This window comes from Eublepharis macularius, chromosome 7, assembly GCF_028583425.1.
Source record: "Eublepharis macularius isolate TG4126 chromosome 7, MPM_Emac_v1.0, whole genome shotgun sequence".
Classification (NCBI taxonomy): Eukaryota; Metazoa; Chordata; class Lepidosauria; order Squamata; family Eublepharidae; genus Eublepharis; species Eublepharis macularius.
The window spans coordinates 50,349,636-50,374,125 of NC_072796.1; the positions used below are offsets into that span (position 1 = coordinate 50,349,636).

General features: G+C 41.0%; 1 protein-coding gene across 2 annotated transcripts in view; it reads right to left on the reverse strand.

Annotated features, from left to right (window-relative positions):
- The window catches only part of NFATC1 (nuclear factor of activated T cells 1), a 179,511-nt gene that overhangs the window by 65,806 nt on the left and 89,215 nt on the right, over positions 1-24,490 (reverse strand). For both annotated transcript variants that reach the window (XM_054984882.1, XM_054984881.1), the window contains exons 6-8: positions 22,898-23,038; positions 4,413-4,468; positions 2,425-2,557 (exon numbers count right to left, since the gene is read on the reverse strand). In XM_054984882.1, coding sequence (XP_054840857.1) covers positions 2,425-2,557; positions 4,413-4,468; positions 22,898-23,038 — 330 coding nt within the window. The remainder of the gene's footprint in view (positions 1-2,424; positions 2,558-4,412; positions 4,469-22,897; positions 23,039-24,490) is intronic.

A 24,490-nucleotide genomic window follows, 5' to 3' on the forward strand; every position in this document is an offset into this window, starting at 1 on the left:
TAAGGGCATCGATCTTGCTTCACTCTGTAAAGAGCTTCCAGCTTCTTGGAAGCTGCTGGAATAGATGCAGGCTTTTAACACAGATTTGCTATGATTTCTACAAATCTTTCAAGCCTAGGGAAAGCTACTACATCAGGAGTGTCAGAATATATATACTGCAGAATATTGTCCCTTGGCTTCTGCTGAGAAGCAGAGACATCTATGCTGAGTGACTTTGCCATGAGGAGCACCTGTTCACCATACAACTTGTAACTGATGCCTGGAGAATTCTGCTGAGAGTCCCCTGCTGCTTCCTCAGGTGAAAGATCAGAAGTGAAGCTTGCACTACGTTCGGAACCGATCAGCTCCAACTCGCATTCCAACTCAGATCTGTGTCCCAAAGCACTGGGACGAGGAGGGGGGACCCAACTCGAATCCAGACACCAGCATCTCTTCTTCGGATCCGACCAAGTTGGAGCCAAATACGTGTAGGTCAGGTAGAAATCACCTCAGTTGTGTGATTAGTTAAGTAGTAGGTAGTGGGGATACCACAGAGCCAGATGACATAGGCATTTTGGCTGCCTGGAACAGCATGAGTGAGATTCCCAAGGGTGGGCAGTTTCCCCCTGAACCACTTCCCCCAATCCTGGAGAAGCAGAGCTCAATCTCCTGCTCACTACAGGACGTAGTGGCATCTCCACCATCAGATCCAGTGGTTGGATCAGATCCGAGTGACCAGTCTGATGATGAAACTTATACCAAGGCTTTTCTACATGCTTTGACTTGTCTTTGCACTTGTGTGACAGAGGATCCATCAAACTGCCCTGGGGCAGTCGGAGCTGGAGATCTGGAAACCCTGTTCTGAGACCTGAGAGGAGAATCTTCCATTATTACACTGTTAACAGGCCGGCCAAACTGAGGCTGAAGTCTCTTAGGACTGAGAGCGCAGTTCCTGTCGCCTCTAAGGAGAAACTATCAGACTTGACGGTACTACAGTAGACATTGGATCTGAGGCTGGCATCAACTCCAGAGAGGGTTTGGCTGTTGGCAGATTTGAGGGCTCTGCCAGGGCAGATTTTTTTACTGAGGGGCTTGTGGCACTAGGCATGAATTTCTCCCAAAGCCAAGCTTTTAGACCAGAAGCCCACTCTCCTCTTGCCTTTGATGTAAAGACCTGGTAATATTTGCACCAATCAACCACATGGCTTTTGCCCAAGCATGCAAGGCATAGAGAACGGCCATCAGTCTTAACCATCTTGGTCCCACACTCCTCACATTTTTTAAACAACACCTTGTCTGCCCTAACATTGGTTCAAGACTTATCGATCAGGAAAAATAAAAGCTGCACAAGGCAACGTAACTCACCAATTCCACGGCAGATCAAACAAACCGTGGTAAAAGAACAAACTTTAAACACTATTATTTAAACTAACAACTAACTGTATAACAGCAAACCAGCAAAAGCAGAGCAGCTAGTAGAATGAAACGCCTATCTTTTGTAGCAGCAAAAACCCCTCTCTATACCACGTGACCATTTTTGGCAAGAAAAAACACCTCAGAACATTTTGGGGGATGGGGTCACCCCCTCAGTAGCCTAAAAGCTAAGAAAATCCTGTTCTGAACAACTGGCCTGTGCTAGCGCAATCACAATGTGTGCCTCACCACAGATGCTAATTTCTGGTCTAATCTAATCAAGGTCTAACACTGTACTTTAACATCCCTCCCACCTCCTGACTGGGATATAAAGGCTCAGGGAACTCCATTCCTACTTGTATCTGAAGAAGGGAGCACTGACTCTCAAAAGTTTATACTCTGAAAATCTTGTTGGTCTCAAAGGTGCCACTAGACTCAAATCCTACTATTCTACTGCAGATCAACATGGCAACCTTCCTGAAACTATGATGCGGCATAAATCAGAATCACCTTCTTCTGACATGCTTTATGAATGTATTAAGCAAGTAAGTTGCCAAATATGCCAAGGCTGACCTACCTTTTCCCCCTCAGACAGCCTTAAAAAATCTGGTAAGCGAGGAAAAAGAGTGCTATGGCAGAATATCCACTTAAACTACTCCTTTCTTCCTACAGGTTCCACTGAACAATATCTGTACATTTTTCCCTGGTGTTACTCAAAGAATTCTTCTGCGTGGTGGTGGCATGTGTCATATCGTCTATAACTAGGGAGGCATGCTCCAGTTATTTATCATTTTATACCAACAGTAAGGGTGGTCAGAGGTCTCTACCAAACAAACAGCACATTATTTACTTGGAACAAGACCAACAAAATCTTTTGGGTTTTTTTTGACAATTTAATGTAAGAGCACTTGTTTAAGGCCTAAATTGTCCAAGAGTGCTGCAGAATTATTACTTTTTCTTCTTGCACCATTCCATCAAATGATATATACAATACTTAGTTTCTGCAGCTTGAAGTTAGAAATATGTTGTTACCATTAGCAGGAAGGTAGGTGAAAAGCTGGCACTGGCTTCTCTTTCTCTTTCCATTGCAGACATAAAAATTAACCTGGACAGGACTTGTTATTCTCTGGTTGCGGAATGGTGGTATCTCAATCACCAATGAGGTCTGAAAGAAAATGTCAATGGTAAAGTTTTTAAAAAAGATGTACCAACGTATTGAAAACTGACTTAAAACAGAAGACCTGTGCGGAATCACATTCCCACATAAATGTAAGGAAGTTACTTGAAAACTTGGCAACAACATTTTTTGTACACTTAATGGTGAGATGTGAAGTAAACATTTATGTATTTTTTGTACCATGTCTCTCTGATATACTTGTGAGTGCTTGGGGCCTGAGGAAAATGGGGAAAACATCTGAGAGGGGAATTGGGGGTCTAAGCCCTCCTCTTTCTGTCTATCCAGTTTCCCCATGAGTGCCTCCCTTGTATTTTCCACATAACATATTCCTTCACGACCCTTTCCCAAGCACAACTTGTAGGTATTTTAAAAGAAAGAATAATGAAAAGGTCATTTCTGTACAAACACTGTACCTGAGCTAAAAAAAAGAAACCTTACATCAAACATTCCCAAATGTAATATTTATACAGGGAGGTCTCCCAAGTCACTCTGAGAAATGATAGGGTTTTAAAAAGTTGGTGCTATTGAGTCCTTAGGTTCAACACCGACAAAACCTCACTTTTGGTCCTCACCCCCCTCACACAACCTCCTCAACTCTTCAAGACAGTGTTGAAGCCATCACAATGCATATGGAACCCTCTCAGAAAAGGAGCAACTTTCTCCTTCCTTGCCACTATGTAAAATATTTATATTCCACTGTTTAATAAAATATATATTCAAAGGCAGTTTACAAAAATTAATAAATTTGAAGTGGGTACTAGATTGAAGCCTGACTCCAAGATTTGCTTTACTCTCCTCTCATGTAGGCTTTCCCCCCTCCTTATAGCTGCACTCAACCAATAATCATTGACCCAAAGGCTCAGAGTAGCTTCATTTGTTACAAACTGTCACCAAAAGCAGAGCAAGTGTAATCATGACTTCACTTTCTACAAGTTATGGCACTTGAAAAGTGAATGTGTTCTCCCAAGCATGTGATTAAAAGTAGAAATGCGTATGGACTCTCAGAACAGCTTTTCCCCTATAGTTTATAACATGTAAAACCTCTCTTAATGTGGTTCAAAAAACAGTCAGTGTCAAACCCATGTGTATATTTACCAGTACACTGACCTTAGGTTTTTGTTACCTAAGGAATATGAAAACAAAGATCAAGGAAATGATGGAAGAACAGAAAAGAAACATGGAACTATCTCCTCCACCCCACCCCCAATACATTAAAAAAAAACCTCTAGTGATTGCTCTGATAATGAGGTGAAAATTGCAGACCAACTTTACTACAATTACAAAAAAAACATTTTTTAAATGTAAGAGAAGTTTTTATAAAGCTGCTTTGTTTACTTCCCTGTTTAAGAAGAAATTCCAGGATATTTTAATCTTTAAATAAAGCACACTCTAGTATTCCAAGTGAAGGCTTTCAGGGCCAATTCACATAAGCATATATATATTTCTCAGGTTGTTATGCCAAATACACTTACTTGGGAGCAGGCCCATTTAATTTAGTGAGGCTTCCTTCTGAGTAAATATGCATAAGATTGGGCTTTAAATGCTTCTCAGCTGAATTAACAGACCTGAGCACAAAACATGAAGCGAACTTAAAACCTTTGATGCCAGTCCTGTTTGCAGTGATGAACTGCTTTATATTTAACTCTGCTGTGAAAGCAGCATAATGCATTAAGCAGAAGTTGGAACTGCTTCTATTGAAAACATTTGTGTTTAACAAGTCAGATGATATGAAAGTGGTGATGTTTAATCCAGCTTTTTCACACATACAAGTCATCACAGTCACTGAGTGATGAACAGACATGCATGAATGCATTCACAGAGAAACAAAGGGGGATATACTTACTGGCTTGCACAATTCTTTGTCAGTTTTGGCTTCCATTTCCCACACGTGATGACCATCTAAAACATAAGAAAATACAAAGAGGTGTCTAATTCTCCTCCCTTATTATCTCTTCATAGATTTTGGAAATGAGAAAGAAAAGACCATTTTGAGATCTCCCATATACACCTGTGAAGGCTGGTGGACCACTGGTCTGCCAGGTCAGTACTGTTTTACACAGGGCTTTTTTTCTGGGAAAAGAGGTGGTGGAACTCAGTGGGTTGCCCTCAGAGAAAATGGTCACATGGCTGGTGGCCCCGCCCCCTGATCTCCAGACACAGATCAGGGGGTGGGGCCACCAGCCATGTGACCATTTTCAAGAGGTTCCGAAACCCCGTTCCCCCGCGTTCCCCCTGAAAAAAAGCCCTGGTTTTACACCAATTGCTAGGAAAAAAGTCTCATCACCTGCTACCCTTTTATGTGCATTCACAGCAAGTATATTTTACAACTGACCTCAGCCTATGAGATTAAAAAGGAGCTATTATTCCTGTCACACTTTCAATTAGTCTCCCAAGCTGAACCTGTTCAGATGTCTCAAGGGAATTAACAATATACATGTTAATTCAAAGGGAAAATTGAAATGTTTGCAGGAATTTTGAGGGGGAGAAGGCCAGACTCCTCTGTTGGTTCTGCTTCCTCACCCAGAGATATGTTATACTAGTTTATCCACTTGAATGTCTGTGAGATCTGCAGGTGCCAGCCTGTTGTTGCAAATAAGTTTTGCCTACCCAGCAACTGGAATTCAGACAAGGCACCTGCAGGAGAAACCTGATGTCATCCATTTTGTATATTTGTTACCGCACTGGGATGTACAAATGCAAATATTTCTTATTTTAAACCTCTTGCCACATCAATGTTTGCATTTTAAGCCTCTCTTCAAGCACCAGTGAATGGCCTTTTTCTTCTCTTTTCACTTTCATGTCCAGGAAAACAGGGACTCATTTAAAGCTGTCTGATTTACTATAAATATCTGTAAGCATCATGCTTCTTACAAAAGAAATCCCTTTTCAAAATGCACGTTATTGCAAAGCCAGCTTCTATGCATTTCTTTTAAGACAAAACAAGTGGGAATCCTGCAAGGACTCATGAGAAGGGGCTTTCATATCCCCACTCCTTCTCTCCCTCTTGTTCTCCCCCTCCCCTGCAGTATTTACAGACTCTTCCTTGCTCTCCCAGCCACCTACTCCCTATATGTTTCTTTCTTTCCTAGTAGCCTGTTCTCATTCAATCTTTTCTATTCCATTCTCCACCTTCAACTTTCCATTTTTATTTTTTATGCTCCTCCCCCCAGCTTTACGATCCCTCCCTCCTATTTTTTATCTTTTAAACTTCTTTGCCCCCCCTGCCCCCCACACACTGACACTAACCAAAATGGCTACCAAGATTTCATGAGGTAGTCTCACAAGATCTCAGTGGCACACTTCTTAAAGAAGCAGACATTGCTTTGATGATTTTAGGGGTTTTCTAACCTCCAATGTAAGGGGTTTTTGTTTTACATTTCATAATTTTCTGCACACCTGGGGTTTCCCGCTGTCTGTCCTTGGCCCCACTGCATGGATTTCTTGATTCACACTTTATGGCCTAGATTAGATATACTGATGTTTACTTGTATCTTACAGAAACTCATGATACAAATGCTGGTATGATTTTGCCAATGTCTCCTTATATGGTAACCATCTTGAGGGCATCATCATGTTACATTATCAGGGCTTTTTTTCAGCAGGAACGTGGTGGAACGGAGTTCCGGCACCTCCTGAAAATGGTCACATGGTGGGTGGCCCCACCCCCTGATCTCCAGACAGAGGGGAGTTTAGATTGCCCTCTGCGCCACTCAGCGGTGCGGAGGGCAATCTAAACTCCCCTCTGTCTGGAGATCAGGGGGCAGAGCCATCCACCATGTGACCATTTTCGCCGAGGGCAATTTAAACTTTAAAAAACTCCCCCCTTGTTACAGCTGACCCAAAGTGATGTCATTGTGCAGTCTTGAGTTCCACCACCTCTTTTCCCAGAAAAAAGCTCTGCTTATTATTATCTTGTATAACTGACTGTCAAAGAGGACATAATGAAGCAGACTTGCATACTGCCTACTGAAGGGATTCCTGTGGCAGTACTTCAGTGGCACAGATTAGAACCAGTGCTGCATGTTGTACACCGTGCATTGATCTGCTAAGGCAAAAACAGCCCCAAACATGGCTTCTTCCCAGTTGCAAATGATTGCTATAGTACAATGATAGTGAAATATCCAATGTCTTGTAGATGCGACCCTAGTTTGGCATCAAGTGTCAGAATGTTATTGCATGTAAACATAACCACATATACTTTTAATTTTCAATTATTTTCTGATTTCTAACAATGAGTTTGCTTTTCATTGCTGTAAACACTGAGCATGATTAGTGAATATTCCTCAGCAAGGGTAAATGGAGGGGGTTGTGAGATTTGATAGGAAAATGGGATTGGCTGAAATGGTTAAAAAGCTTTTCATCCTGTGAAATAGTCTCCCACTTGAAATCAGCTCCAAAGCTTCAGCGGCTGCAGTCAGTTAAAGAACAAAAGAATGAAGTCTGTTAATAAGATTATACAACTACATATAATGTGTAATTATGTCCACAGTTACACCTGCCATTTTGGTGCATAGGCAAAATCACCTTTCTGGAGACTTCTGCAAGTCTGATTACCTTATTGCCCAAACCAACTACAAATATTTATTGCTGATTTCTTTCCATTTTAAAAGGTGTCAATTAATTTCCTCTCAAATAGTAACTAATCCATAAGAGAATAAATCCTCTTATCCTATAACAGGCACATTTTCTTAGTAACTAGTGACAACAGGCATTTGAAAAAGTGAACAAAATTTTTCTGCAGATCAATTCTACACACATATATATGTTGGCCACCTCCAAACACAGGTTAGTGAGTCAAGAATTTGCTTTGTAGAAGCCACTAGCCCTGAACAGTAAGTGCATACAGATAAAATAGCCATTTATTTCCAGAGAATTAGTGATAAATTCACAATTCATCTACCAGATGCATCTCTATTCCACTCTACTCTCCAAACTGAGGAGCAGTTATAGGTCAAAAACCCACAAGATGGGCCTGCTCTTTTATTCATGGAAAAACACAAATTATTGCAGATTTATGGTCCCATTGAGGATTGATGTTTGTACTCCAGCATGGTGCAGTATTTAGAGTACTAGACTGGGGAAATCCAAGCTCAAATTCTCTCTCAGCCATGTAACTCACTGCATGATATTGGCCCACTTGCACTTTTTTAAGCTAAACTGCCTCAACAGGATTGTTGATAAAATGGCAAGGATAGAACAGCCTGAGGTTCTTAGAGGAAGGGTAGGCTAAAAATGTAATCAATCAATAAAAATGTAAATACAGGAATCCAAACTTGCAGTAGAACAAGTAGAACATTTCATTTCATTTTTATATATGAAATACTAGGAGTTAGGTATTTGGTAAATTTAGTTTACATTCTGAAAGATTAAAGACTGGGATTCTGTTTTATTAGTACCCGCCTGGGATTTTTGGGGGTAAATTTCATTGAATTTTTAGTTACTTTCTATATCATTGCTTTCTGTTTGTTTTGATGTTGTAGTTGCTGGGATAATTGTGTACATTTTCATAATTGGTTTTCAGGTGTTATGTGTTAGAAATTATTCTTTTAAAAAAACAGAATCTGAGAGTAGGGATTGTATCGTATCCTTGGTTATCTGAAAAATAATAAGAGTTATTGCAGCTCCAGCAAGAAATTCTCTTGAGAATGTCCAGACTTTCAGTTACAAAAAAAAAGGACAAAGGAACAGATGACTCAATAAGAGTTAGTGACATTTCATTTAACAAAAACATGAGGAGAAATTGCTATGAAGCAGAAACCCTGAAAAATAAATAAATAAAATAAAAATGAGAAAGAAAAAGCAGACAATTCCTCATGTTACGTCTGGTGAACCAAGAGGGAAATCTCTACACCCACGGCCTGGGATCAAGTCCAGAAGGGAAACCTTAGACCACTACGTCAACCTCTTACAGTAAACATATTTTGTAGGTTTATACTGATCAGCTAAAATTAAAAGGGAGAAATGGAATAATTTTTAGGAATCTCATAGTGCTAACAAGACTTGTTTATGCTGGAGTAAAAGGTCTTCTGTCAGTACAACTTTCGCCAAGCGTCCTACCCAAGTATGCAAGATGCCGTCTCCAGTTAGAATGTGCTGGAGGAGTGAGGAGTGATACACCACAAAAGTTTCCATTGTAAGGCTGCCACATCTGCATCAGCCTGGCTGACTCACAGCCGAAGGCAACTCCCTGTCTGGCCAAAGTCCAATGAAAGTACACCAGAACAATTTATACCTTTCCAAAATGCAAATAATTCAAATTACAGACATAACATAAAGCTGAAACAGACACATTTCAGGCATTCCCATTAGAGTCTAACTCACAGAAGTTATTCTCTCCCAAATGGATTGTGTGTTGTTTATGCGTAAAATGACAACAAGAAATGGCAGCAACTACTTCCAGAGATATTCTTTGGAATAAAAAGCTTTTCTGCAGTTTTATTTCTTCTGAATTTGAGAAATTAACATCTTATCCCTCTCAAAAACCAAACCTTGGAATTAAAAGAAAATAAAGCGAAAATAGTCCCCATACTCATATACACATAACGATGGCCATTGAATGCCTAAACTAATACAAACAAATTGGGATTGTTTCTGGAGATTAGCCTTGGTTCTAAATTAATCCATTGTGGAACCACGTTTCAGATACTGACACTGTGAACCCATTTGCCTCCTTTTCCAGGGAAACGGGCTCACCAAACAGTGGCTGAACCTTCCTGTTTGTAATGCTGAATAACTAGGGGGTGGGGAATCCCAGGACAAGAAAAGTCTACAGGTGTACACTGAAGTCTTCCACCTTCACTTCAATAAACTTTCAGTAAGGTTCACAATGAAAAACATGTAGATTAAGGATGACATTGTGTCATGCACTAAATTTCCCAGGTTTTTGTATGCATGGTTTCTCCCCACCACACAAGCCAGTATATGTGTACAAAGGTTAACAGCCTTGCTTTTCTGCAGTTGCTTTTTTGTTGGTGTCAAACCAGAAATAAGTGTAATTAACTCCTTCATGTGGTATGTGCTTTGGAAAGCTGCACTGATACAAAGAAAACACACAAAGGATTGGATCTAGAAGAAATTTCTACTAGCAGAAAATATTTGCCGATTCCTCCCTCCTGTGGCAGACCCCTCCCATGCTTTACTCCAGGAGCAGTACCGGGGGGGGGGGGGGTGTCATGTGGTGTTGCATTGGAACAGGGAGGCAGAAATCTCTTCCCAGCTTAAAGCGAACGTCTGAATGAACCCTCATGAGAATAAACGATAAGAACATCAACAGGTAACTCAGAAACTGTTTCTGGTTGTGGAATAGAATTTATTTATTTTTCAGGAGTAGCAATCTGTGTTTTTCATGTGAAGGACAAGGGGTTCTGTCGGAAAGTCTGACACGTGGCTACTGATAACAGTAGTGGGCAAATCTGCACACCTACCTCGTTTATGTAAGGTGGTTTTGAATTGCTAAAAATATAAGCAGGGATCTGAAATGGAATGGCTCAGTACTGAATAGCTCTTTGTAATTTGCTCTGCATAAACTGTTCTGTGCAGAGTTAAAAGGAAACTGTACAGAAGTCTAGAGTAAAAATATTCTAAAATCATTAGGGAATTCCCTGCAGTGTGAGTCATAGAAACGGCTTCCCCACCACACCCATCTTAAAGATTTCTACATAAATAAGGCATTGTAGGCTTGTTCTAACACAGCAGCAGCAAAAGGAAAAAGATTTATAAAGCTCACCTTCATTATTTTGCTGTAATATATATTATTATTGTACAATACATTCACTACTTTTTCATAGTGATCAATCCAAGTACTAAAAAAAGAGATAGGTTACAGCTCTGATCAACATCATGAAGCATGCTTTTACAATTCCGTTTGTATAATGCTTTAGGGCCTTCATTCTAAAAACTACATCATCATCTTCTATTCAGACTAGGAATTGCTAAAGATAATGACTACTGCAAGGCTATCTAGTGATAATATGAAAAAGCTTGAATTTGAACTCAGGACTTCCAGGTTCGTATCTCAGGACTGCATCATCATGGTGTCTCTGGGAAGAATCACTCCCAATATGCCTGAGGTTCACTGCTAAGTAGCAATGAATGTATGGCGCCACAAAAATCAAATCGTAACATAACAATAACATTAATATTTCTCTTAGAGCTAAGCTACAAGAGACAAATTACACGAGGAGGAACATGTGAAAGGAGTCGCACTGTTAGCTGGAAGTTGAGTTTTAAGAGATAGGCTCTGTCAATTTCCCCTCTCTACAGAGCCAGGGAGATCTGCTGCTCAGAGGGTTTATTTCCCCCTTGCCTCCTAGAAGGGGAGGTGAAACTGACACAGCCATAAAGAGGCAAAGGGGAAATTAACAAACCCTCTGAGCAGGGATCTCCCTGGCTGTGTAGAGAGGGGAAATCGACATAGCCTTCCCATCTCTTTTTAAACTCAGCTTCCCGGCTAACATTGTGACTCCTTTCATGTGCTCACCCTCGTGTAATTCATCTCTTGTAGCTTGGCTCTTAGTTGATTTGTGTTGAGATTTCAGTTCTGTCTCCTAGATCCAATCTTTTTCGAGAGATTTTCTGAGAGATAGTCTACTCTAGATTTAAAAGATGGTTATTGGCAAGTAACACTATCCAGCAACCACCAAGTTGAGCATATTGTAGGGTAGGGGTCCCCAAGTTTTTGGAGTCTGTGGGCACCTTCAGAATTCCAACAGATGCAACCACAAAATGACTGCCACAGGAGACAGAGCCAACCATAAAACATCAGGAAATGAGTTGACTCTACTACTAGTAGTAACTCTTCAATATTTCTATTTCAATATTGCTACTAATAGAAGTAACTCTTCCAATATTTCAGGAAGGCATTCTATTTAACAGGAAGCCTTTTGAAGTGAAAATATTGTTTAAAAATATTTTCTTGCAAACGCACAGCTTATGTTAGTCACGCAGTGAAGATCCTTGTGCTATGGTAGCAACTGCTGCTAAAGCACTGTTTTTAAAAATCTGCATAGCCACCAGTGGTCATTCAGAAGCCTGCTGTACCAAACTCATGTATTTCCCAAAAACACCTGGTGGGTGCCAGGAAAGGTATCAACAGGCACCACAGCATCTTCAGGTCCCATGCTAGGAGGCCCTGCCATAGGGGGATTGTGTGTACAGCTGTTCTATATGTAAAAACTATCAATCAAAAAAGGCCAATCTCCTATAAATTTGCACTATTGCATGAGGGCAAGAGAAGAACCAGAGATATACTTCTGCCATCAGCTAGAAATGGTTTTCTATTCCAGACCAGGGTGTGACTGTGTTTCTCCATCAAATTATCACAGTACTAGCCACACATAGTTCAAGTTTATCTTTGCTCAAATAGGCACTGATTCGGAAGTGTTTTAAGCAGCACACTCATATATCTCTGGACAGCATTTTGTGCATTTCCTTAGTAGTAAATAGATCCCTTCAAAGGCCCTCCATCTGATGTGGCTCCCAAGCTATAGCTACCTATTACAATTCTTCAGTTCTCATCTCCTTACTGTCTCCTGTCCCGTGGATAAATCCTGAAGGGCAGGGAAAGTTCCCAAATAAGCCAAAAACCGTAAACTAATCATAAAGTAGATGACAACAGTGCTCATGCTTCTGCTCTCTAAGAGAGCAGCAATTCTCAGGAGATAAGGAGCTATATACTTGGAGAAGAGAACTTTGCAGAAGCAACCATGAATGCAGGTAAGCAGCTCTAATAAAATACTGTTCTTTGACTATTTGTGAGGCTGTGTGGTCGTCTCAGAAGTAAGCAAGTACTGTTTGTCTTTTTTTTCCAGTAGAAAGACTCCAAAACCACTCAACTAGCTTTCACCTGTGAGATGTTCTGAGAATGTTCAAAAGTCTAGGCAATTACTTGTGTTGCCTTTGTTGCTCCTACTGGATTTTATCTGCAGCCTTTGATACGGTGGACCATGCCACCTTGTTAAGGAGCTTGGAGGCAGAAGTAGGTATCAGGGGACGTGTATTGGACTGATTCAAATAATTCCTCAGGGATCAGATTCAAAAGGCTGCCACTGGCGACTAGGTATCATTACTTATCTATCCTGTGCGGTTGCAAAGGGCTCAATGCTCGCAATATCCATGTAAAGCCCTTAGGATGAATCATTTGTAGTTTGGGGGTTGGCCTCAATATGCTAATGATACCCAGCTCTACATATCCTGATCCATATCTCCCAGTGATGTGGTAGAGGTCCTGAATTGTTGTTTGGCTACTGTGGTAAATTGGCTACGAGTTAACATATTGAAACTAAACCCTGGAAAAACAGAGGTAATGCTGGTTGGGAAAGCAGAGATCTTGAAGGACATTGTGCTCTTCACTTTTGATAAGGTTCAATACCATACGTTAGTCTCCTACCTTGATAAGGCAGATCTGGGCATCTGGATCCATGCCACAGTAACATCAACACTAGACTACTAGAATGCACTAAACTGGTCTCCCCTCAAAATCAACTCAAGAGACTCAAGTTGGTACAGAATGCTGAGTCTCAGTTATTATTGGGAGCTAGACGGGACATATGTATTACTCCCATTCTGCAGTCACTCCACTAGCTGCCCTTCATGTACCAGGCTCAATTTAAAGTCTTGGCTATCACATATTTATGCTTTTCTTCAGTTCTGCTGTCTGATTTCTAGTTGTTTCCAGATTTCTACAATTCTGTCCCATTCTGTTGATTGTATTGACTTACTTTGTGTAATCTTCCTCAACCAGTAAGAAAGGCAGACTATAAACAATGCAAACAAACAAAAATAAATGCAATGTAAGTTTCCTGGAGTTCCATTTCTAAGCTTACTGTCAAACTCAAACCCAGTACAGCCAAAGTCAAAGCACAGAGGGAGGAAGGAGAAGGCAAGCCGGGAAATACAGTAAATATGTTTATTGCTCAAGCCATAATCAGGAAGCTATTTTGGGGTTCAGGGAACATCACATGCATCCCTACCTTATTTGTGCCAGACTTCTTTGGTTGATGAGCAGACATGGGCACAAATCGAAATACGAATCAAATTTCGTGACAAATCCGGTCGATTTGTGTATCACAAAACTGCGTTCTGTGGGGCCGCGTTTTTCACAAAATCCATGATTTTTTGGGCTGATTCGTTCGATTCATGAATGCTTCGTGATGCCAGACAGGCTGGCACTGATCCATTGATTCCCTAGGCAACATAGGCCCAGAATATCTGCAGACCTTTTGTTGCCATGGAAACCCCAGTCTTAGCCCACATAACCTTGATTAGCAGCTCTCCCTGCCAACCTGAGAGCTGAGCAATGCGGGTCTGAGCAAGTTTACCTGGGAACTGTAGTCAGAGACTCCTTCCCCTGTTTTCCTTCTCCGTTTTTAAGAATGGGATGGTAGAGTGGCAGCGGTGGCAGCAGCCTCAGCAGCTCCTTCTGCCGCTGCTCACTGCTTCCCTGACTCTCTACCTCCTGTCCTCCTGCTGCTCTGACATGCCTTCCCACCCTCCCCCCAAGCTCCCCAAAGCAGATCCTGAGCAGATCTGCTCTGCTTTTCCTGCAAGAACTTGGAAGCGCATGTAACTTGTAAGGGCATGTCAGAGTAACAGGAGGACAGAAAGGAAAAGTCAGAAAAGAGAACCTGAAGAGAGGAAAACCCATAAGATCCACTCTGCTTGACTTTTCTTCCAGCAGTGGCAAAAAGCAGGAGGCCAGGAGGACGGGAGGGAAAAGTCAGCAAAGAGAGCCTGAAGAAAGCTACTTGGAGGGTGGCTAGAGGACAGCCTGCTGAAGTCTCCCTGTGAGTTTGGCATCTCTGGGTATGAAGGGGGCTGTTGAAGTGCCCTGGGTTCTGATGAAGCATGAAACTAACTAACTGAAACTCATTTCAGTTTTTTCCTGTTACGTGCCCATCTCTATTGATGAGACTCATTTCCTGAGGTTCTTTTAACTAGACAGAACTGTGGGGTGGTTCAAGAAGTCTCTGCCTGTTATTTCATGTTGTTATTTATTTACTTCATTTATATACCACCTTTCTCCTCAATGAGGAACCAAAGCAGCTTACATTGCTTCTGTCTCCTGCATTTTATCTTCACAACAGGTAGGCTAGGCAGAGACAGTGTGACTGGCTCAAAGTCACCCAGCAAGCTTCCATGACAGAGTGGGGATATGAACCATGGGCTCCTAGATCCTAGTCTGACACTTTAATCAGTACACTGTGCTGACTATTTCAAGGTCTACTGTGGGCTCAAATCCTTGCAGAAGTTGTTTCTGGCTGGTCTGGTCTAAAAGAGGTGGCCTTTGTAATTTCAATGAAGAGGCACCTTTTTTTCCCCCTTGCTTACAGAAACCAGATTTCAACCTGTCACCAAGGGCACCACTTTATATCTCCTTGCCTACCAGCATTAAGAGTAGGAATTCTGGTAAGATGAGGCCTTAAAATTATGGCCTCTTTCCCCCCTTCCTCCCATCTTTTTATTTTGTAACATCCAGCCTGATGAAGAGTTGTGGTGAACATGAAAGCTTGCACAGTGTTTTGTATCATTTTAGTTGGTCCTAATGAAAGGTATTATATGGACTGAACTTTCTGGATCAACTTTGTTGGTCTTTAAAGACGAACAAATTTACTGTGATATTAACTTTGATAAGCAATAGCCTATTTAATCAGATTAATATGACATCAGAGTAGATCAGCTAGTTGCTGCAAGGGGAACTCACACAGCAGTCAGCATTCTAGTCCTTTTCTAATTAGACTGAACTCCCTCCGATTTTTTTCACATCTAATTTAGTATGGAATTTTCAATAAAAGAATGTGTTACCCATAGTAAATTAATAAGGTCAACAGAATACTGCTTTTGATGAGGTATCCAACTCGTGTGTGATTTTGATGAGGTACCCCACTCACGCGTAATTTGTTCAAGTTTTTTGCAGTGCTTGATATATATCATAGCTTAGTATCATAAAATGATGTGACATAATGTAGATGAGAAAGTTTCTCGTCACTTCCTGGTCTGAGCAGCATAGCTGAAGATGAGGGATAGTTTGAGGTTATATGTGTAATGTAATATCAGCCATTTGAATATAACATTTAATACAGGTGAAACCTGTTCTTATTTACTTGTTCCTATTACGAGCAAACCCTATTTGCATTATTCCACAAACAACCACTTTGCTACCTAAAAGTTCATCCATGCACCTGACTGCAGAAACTGTGCATATAAAATACAGGAGTGCACATAGTTTTTTTTAAAAAACAATCTTTTTCATCCAGGTCAAAGAGTTAGAAAATCAAAACAAGTATCTAAGATGGTATAAGAGAAATTCTGTAGGATAACACTCAGTAACGATGATACCCTTCTTGTGCGCAATGGACTGCATCCTGTCTCATCCTTTTTCTTATGTTGTCCAGCTAGGAAAATCTGAAATGTGTTGATATTTCCTACCACATACGTCATAACTACTGTATGTGTGTGAAAGGATTCCACTGAGCAATGATTCCATCATCTGATGAAACTCCCTGCTAAAGATATCTGGTTTTGGTAAGCAGCCAGAAACCCCTTTGTACAAGTGACCTTCATATCAACTCTTGTGATGTGAACTCATACACTCCTCATGTTTCTAGCCCCTCTTGTTGGCACAGACTTTCAGGCATGTTGCAAAGGAGTTAACACAGAAATCAGCCCCGCAGCAAGTGAAATTGGTGTAACACAGTTCAATAGATGCAGATACAGAAAACATTATGCGTAAAGCATGAGATAGAGGGATATTCTGCCACTTACTTTATTACATGAACTACAGCTTGACTACCAGTCTGCAACTTGACCCTTTTTTGGCTAGTTGCCCCTCAAACTGCTGCTGGCAGTGGAAAGACCAATGGAAAGATCTCTGAGAATGTAAGATCTTTTACCAAATGGAGTTCAGCCAAGAGTCTGCTCACTAGTCTCCACGTCTCATCTAATCAAAACAGACGCCAAACCTTGAGCTTTCAAATACAGCAAAGCAAAATGAAATGTCTTCAGAAGTTTAGCCCCAATCCAAGGGCCATTAAAGTAGCTGAGGAAGATGTTGGTTTTGTGGGTACTTTTTAACCATTGATGTTTTAATGAACTTTTCTCGGGAAAAACTCTCATGTGGACATTTTATGCAGCTCACGTCTGAGGACTTTCTTCTACTTCTTTATTAGAGCTACAGGGAGAGACATTAAAACCTTTGAGATTCTACAATATTAGAGTGGCATCATTCCTATGCCTTACTTACTTACAAGGAAAACTCAAAAGATTAAACACAGTTTTGGAAAATACACAGTAGGGTATGCTACTCAAGGCAAACTTAAAATGCTTTATCCACAAACAATCGTGTTTAAAAACTTTTAGATAACTAACCTTGCAGCAACCCACTATTTAAAAAAGGTAAAGCACTTACATCTATCTATCCAGAGAAAAGAAACACAGAGAAGAAACAAAAGCCAATGGAATCAGTTGTGCTTGAATAAATAAAATTAACTATTATTTGAGGCTCAAAGAATAATGAAGTGGGTTTTCTTTACGCAGCTACAAAATGATGAGGAGGCTAGGCTGTAAGATACCAGGGCTGGGGGAGGTAGAGCAGAACAATGGCCCACATGAAGGTAAACGTATTGGGAATGAGAGCAGAGAGTAAGAGAAAATGGTATTTTTAAATGTTGTAAACTGCTTTGAGGACCAACACAGTTGAAAAGCAGGATATAAAATAAATAAATAAATATTGCAAACAATATATTTAAGAAAGTGTGACTCAGGTTATTTAATGAAAAGATTATGGCATTCTTTATTCACTTGTGTTTGTCATCAAATAGCTTGATTCTTGGAATGAATTCATTTAATTTATTTGGGCGAGATCCAAACGTGCAGCACTTCCACCAGCAAATGAGAGAGGATACATTTTTACAGACATTGCCTTGTCATTGCAGACCTCTGCCTTGCTACCACACTGTCCCTGAGGGTTCTCTATCCCTCAGGAGCAGCATTTTGAAGAGATCAATAGGCTGCAAGGGGTGGGGGGTGGGCATCTATTCTGGAAACTGGATCTAACTTTGCATCTACAGTAATGATGGATCTAACTTTGCATCTACAGTAATGATGGATCTAACTTTGCATTTACAGTAATGATGGCTGTCACCTAAGGTGTTATATGGCTACCAAAAGCCATCCCTCACTAAACATGTCAAGAAATTACCTGAAACAAAGGTAAATTTGGCAATGTCAAGTGTATCAATTACACGCTTGCTAACTGCTCAAATAGATTCCGTAAAACTAGCTTAGCCAGCATAGAAATGCTAAAATAGGGCATACAAAGTTCTACACCAGTGCAGCAAAGTATTTCTCGACCATTATTTAGAGGCATGTTATGAGTAGAAATATCCCAACATAATATAACATGAGATGGTTTCAAACATCAATCCTATGGATTCTGTTGAACTGAATCTAAGAGATTATCTATGCATTTATTGCATGGATGACATTCTCTGATGAAATGTTTTCATCACACTATTTTAGAACCACCCCTGGAGTTCTGTGTGTTCTATAAAAGCATGTTTCATTGAGAATACAATAGTCATATTTCTTTGAACTTCTCTCCAGTTAATATTAGCTTTGAATATTAGCTCCAAAAATAATCTTATTACTGCTCTTGAACAGATAAATGCACCCACTTCTGAAATTCTTGAAACTCTTTCTGTTGGATGTTAAGAAATAAATCCACCCAAAATTTTAATAGTAGCATTAATTCTAAAAAAGCAAATGTATAAAACTAGTACACTTTCTGCACAAACAGAAATTTGCAATGATAAAAATAATTACTGAATCCACTGCTGTAAAGAAATCTTGCATTTAAGAAGGCTGAATCTGTAAAATACAGCCAGCATCTTCATTTTCATAGCTACTGTGACCAAATGTCTAGGATAAACATTTAATATTGACTTTCATCACTGGAAAATATAGCCTGATGTACAAGCAGTAAACTATTGACAAATATCCCTTGAAGTACAGCCTTACTTCAACACTATACTTTTTAAAAAACAGCACTATAAAATATTTGAGGAATGACAGTATCTTTCTGAAGGAACTAGTTACTTCTTTTGCAAGAGCAGTAATCTTTCCCAGTGTTCGTGATACTATACATACATTAATTATGCTTTTAGACAAGTCCTTTGTGGGATGCTTCTCCTCCTTCCTATATTTTAGTTCAATATTTTAAGCAACTAATTCTGCCACTTAGACATTTTATTTAGCACACATCTAGAACTTTCTAGGTAGTATTAATGCTTCAGTTTTTTTAATACTACTAAATACTACTGAATACTTACTAAAATACAGTGATGAGAGAGGGAGATTGAAAACACGCCATCTCTGCTGATTTCTAGTTCAAGAATGGACTTGATCATTCTTCAGGGATTCCCTCTCATATGATCATTGTTAGGATAGGCCAACTGACCCCACTTTTGGCCCATCATAGAAACCACAACAGCTGAAAGCTAGCCCTTCAGGCAGGTACAGGTCAGGGCTTTGGCTAAAGAAAAAGTTCCATGAACTAAAATAAAATGGAATGTAATTTTAAAAAATATAACTAGAAAATATATTTTCATAGGTAATATTAACTAACCTAGTCCTAGGGCTCCAGTGTGATGCAGTGGCTTGTGTCAGACTAGGATCTGGGAGACCCAGGTTCAAATCCCCAGTCTGCCATGTGAGCTCGCTGGGTGACCTTTGGCCCATCACAGCCTCATCTACCTCAGAGTTGTTATGAGGATAAAATGGAATGATGTAAGCTGCTCTGGGTCCCCATCGGAGAGAAAGACAAGGTATACGTCATGTAAATCAATAATAAACAAAATATATGTTAGTATCTGGGATTCTGCTGAAGAACCGGTGGCAGCTTATATGAGTTTAAAAAATAGGATTGAATAATATACCTACAATTGGATTAATGTCATTAACTGTTAGCCTGGTCATTGGTTTTCATTGGTAAAACAAAAGAAATTGTTCAATAAGGAAGAGGCTGTCAACATGATATGTATTATAATGTATGGTTAAAATATGTATTAAATAACTTCTATAGTAATATTTTGCCCAGTTGCTGCCTAAGAGCATGCCTGAGGGGCATATCAGTAGCACACAGGAAATGTGGGACACATCACACATAGGGACTAATCAAATTGTGGTATTTTATTGTAGACTGTTTAAAAAAAAAAGCTTGCATTCTTTGCTCCAAATTCATTCTGCACAAACTCTCACAGTATCTTGTGAGATTATGATAATCTTGCCTCTGCCCCTACACACTGATTCTTTATGCAGACCTCTCTGCTGGTTTCACACTTGAAACTAAATATTGGCAGCTGGCTGAGCCAGTTAATTTGCATCTCTGAAACTTTGCTGCAGTCCCATATGACAATCAAAAGGAAGTGCTTTACTCAGCAAAACTGTCTGTACTTCGTATGTATTGAATGTATCGTACAGCTAAGGACAGTCACAAATTGCATCGTGGAACAGCTATCTTTTTGGAACTCTGTGAATGTCGAGGGTTAAATGGTCATGATTATCAAAGCCTTCATTTGAATGGCTGGGAGAAGTTAAGTGCTTGAGAATTTCAGGAGACAGCTTAAAGTTCAGTGGGTTTTGACAAGCAGCTGTGGAATTTCTGGTTTGTGCCAGCACCACGGAAACCCTTTCCAAAACAAGAAGCCTTAAAAAAATTTGCTCCTCCCTCTTGGCTTTTGCCTTCACTGACCCTGCTTTTTTACACACATCTAGTTACTCTAGCTACATTTTGATCTGGAACTTACTTTGGATTACCTTTACTTAAATCCCATTCCCTCTAGCAGGCTCAAAAAAATAGCAGATAGAACTGATCTGGCCAAGAATCAAGTATTTTCACATCCACTCATCTCCTTGCAGTTTAGTATGGAGCATACAGGATCTCAGAACAGGAATAGAAATTTCAAGTTACAAAAGATAAAGACAGGCAAGCAAAAAGACTTTCTACACTACTCTTAATACCAACCACAACTGACATAATTTGCATTGCACTGTCAGGTGATGTTGTAAACATTATGTAAACATGTAAACATTACATTATCACACCACATACGTATCATCATGTACAGCGGCATTCACCAGTGAGAAAGAGTTCCTCAGTACAGGGCCACAGATTTATACAGCCAAGCTCCAAGAATGCTTTCATAACAGATGCACGAATTGTTATCAACTTCTTGCATCTGCACATGCAACAAGTCTCTTGCTTATTTAAGCTTAGCAGTAACTCTGGTACAAGCTCTATCATCCTATTTACTCACAGAGCAGTATTATAGGACCTAATGTGACCAGCTCTACCATCAAGGCTCATTTACTTGCACATCGTCCAGGACAATACACGCCACCTATTTGCAACAATACCTTTCTGCTTTTTACATAGAACAATCAGACAAGTCTTTATATTTCAGCCCTTAGCAGGAGAACATGCAGTCTTCCACGACACTTCACTGTTTACTTCAAAATCACCGGTAAAGGCTGGCTCCAAAGAGAAACTGATGAACCAGGATGTACTGGCAAATTCCATTCTATTCCTTTCAGCCACTATCAAGATTGGATTATCCTTTTCACTAAGAAAAACAAAAGGGAATCTTGTAGCACCTGAACAACTAACACATTTCTTGTAGCAAAAGCTTTTGTGGGCTAGAGCCAACTTCATGAGATACCTGGGCTCTAACCCCTGAAAATTTATGCTACAGTAAACCTGTAAAACTTTAGGATAATACAAGACTCCATTTTGTTTTTGCTGCAACAGTTTATCCCATTGGTCTTTCCAACTATGGTAATTATTCCTCTTTACAAGTTCAATTAGCATAACGAGAAAGAAAGTACCGCCTGTTAGTATAGTTATGAATGGGTCATTCTCTTCTTGTCTTTTACACATTTGGCTTTGCAGAGAAACATGAGAGACCTATTGTCAGGCTCCGACCTGAGGGTGTCAGAGCTTGGAGCTGGGAGAGGGCATGCCCTCCAGGTTGGCCCTTCCTTCCAGGCAGGTTTAGGATGGACCTCAGAAGTGGTGGGGGGGGGGGGAGAAGGGGGGTTTATAACACCTTTGCATCCTCTCTCCCTCCCTGGACTGACCTGGCTTCACTGCTCTCCCTCCGTCTGTCCACTCTCTCTTTTGCCTCTACACTCTGTCTCCCAGCTACTCCTCACCGGCCCTCCTGAATTAGCCCACCTTTATAGGGCCTTCCTGTGGGGTAATTCCACCCCTCTCCCAGGTTTCACCCTATCCAAGGATGGTCTGCCTTCTCCCATGGGGATTGGTAGCATTGCTGGCTTGTCTGGGTCTCTCTCTGGCAGCCCTCTGCCTGTTCTTGGTTCCTAATGGCCATCCCCCAGGGTGGGGCTGGCTGGGACCCACCTTCCCGAGCAGCCTTGTTGTCAGTCCTGCCTCTCTCTTTGCCCTGCTTTCCTTTTTTATGTAGGTACCACACCCAGGGCTTGGGCGGGGCCCACAGTTGTCATGTGTGGCCTTGGCTGGCTTGGTCGCTGTTGAAGCGGTCCTGATGGCAGGGGTCTTGGTGGCATCCCTTGCCGCTGCCCCTGCATCTTTCATGGTGGTCCTGGCCTTGTCAGTGGGTCTGGGTTCCTCAGTGGGCCAATGAGGTGAGTCCAGGGAGGGCTGGGCCGCTGACCTCAGACACCTACTGCAACCCTTTGTTTATCAGAACTTTCTAGACTGGCTGCTTACAAAATGACTTTCTGAACTTATGCATGTATGTTTCTGCCAACTGAGGATGGCTTTAACAAAGTGGGCACTTGTCCACAGAAGTATATGCCACAATACATCTTAGTTTTCAAACTGCCAAAGACTCTATTGGGTTATTTTTTAGCTTCTAACAGATTAATAAGGCTATTCCTTTGGAATTTACACAGCATGTTTTTGAAATATACACAGAGGACTTTACAATGACACAGTTTGAAAATGCATGCACAGTACAGGTACATAAAGCCAGGACTGTCCAAAGCTACGCACAAGGGACAAACATTGTTTGCTGCTGAAGAATAGCTACATTCACAAGTTGTTTTTTTAAAAAAAATTATTCTGGATAGCGGGCTGTACTTAGACTGCAATCCTAAGTAAGAAGACAGCCTCACATCCAGATAAACACATATAGGATAAGGCTATAAGTGTTACTTTTGAATGCAGGATGGGGAGTTCATGGGGTATAATGGCTTTTTATTACAGTGAAGCATCATGGTCCATCTTGATATTACACTGGCATTACCGGAACATACACATGCACTAATTTTTAAGACCAGAGTTTTAAATACCTGGAGCTTTCTCCACAAAAATGACTTTGGAGTCTTGAAGAAAGTTGTGTCCAGTCAGTATCATTTTTTTACCGCCCATCACATGATAGCTATCCATGCTTTGCTTCTCCACCAAAGGCAGTTCCTGAGCAGATCTCTGAGCTGATAAAAGAAAAAAAACCCATAATCAATACTAAATAAATCTCGTGTGTGTTCTCTCTCACGTACACACAAATAACAGAGCATACTCTCTTTTCTGTAGCATGTGTGAAGAACGTGTGAATGCTATGATCATGTGTGAAGTATGCTTGAAGAAGAATGGGGACAACTTGTGCTATAACTTATTCTGAAAATACCATACATTGTTCAAAGCATTATTACATCATATTTGGATGCTAGTTTTGGATTATCACAGAACTACAGAGATGCAAGACAGAAGAAGCAAATTCTTTGTAGTGTGGACCCTGAAACAGTTTTACCTCTACCTTACACTATAATGTAATACAAGTAGATTCAGCACAAGAAAGCAGGAGTCATACTCCTCAGAAGGTGGTGATAATCTTTCAGAGGTGTAGCTTACCAGGTGGTGGCCCAATAAAATTCCTGTTTCTGTTGTCTGTGACTGTAAAGTATTTGGCAGCCCCAAATACATGGCTGAGCAGTTGCATTTGGCTTGGTGGATCACAAATTGTTCAAGTCTATTCTTAAACTGGCGGTGGAAGATTTCTTCCTGATCCCTAAATCAAGTTCCTTTCTTCAAGCCTACCATACATGCATGTTGTATTTCATTTTTTTCCTGACAATTTTTTTAAAGGTGAATTTGCTTCAAGAAAATAACTGCTATTGTGCTTTGCCCTGATTTAGTTGCAAAGCACTATTATTTGGGAGAACATTGTGCTACATTTATCCTTTGAAGACAAACAACATTGTGCTACATTTATCCTTTGTCTTCAGACTTTCTTTCACAGAGTATTTAAGATTTATGCAATATTATTGTCAGGTCCCTGCCTGGGCATAGCTGCGCCTGATGCCTTACCGCCAGGCAGGGGGCTTCTTGCATCCACCTTGCCCCCCCCTTGGCTGGGGCGTAGCTGCACAAGTTGCCCGTTCACTGGGCCAAGGTCTGAGGTAAATGGCCTTGCCTTGATTGGGCTGTGGCCCTGTTGCTCTGTGCATCGAGGCGTCTGTCAAGGGTTCCTGGGGAGCGGCTTTCAGGGTCATAGCCAGAATCGGGTTTGGGGCTGGAGGGGGGCATGCCTCACCCTCGCACCCTCTCATCCACTCCTCTGCCGGGTCAGCCTCTTGCCTCCTCTCCCTTCCCTATAGAACATCCTCCTTTTTCTCCTCCTCCTCTATTCTCTCTCCTTCTCATGCTCACACTGGCTCACACTGGCTCACACTGGCTCACACTGGCTCACACTGGCTCACACTGGCTCACACTGGCTCACACTGGCTCACACTGGCTCACACTCCTCCTCTCCACCTACCACCACTGCTACACAACCCACTATGATCTCTCTACTGAGCCTGCCTTTATAGGGCTTCCTCCAGCTTCCCCCTCCCTTCCTCCCAGGCTTCCTCCTATCCCTGGGCAGCTTCCCCACCCTGGGAGGA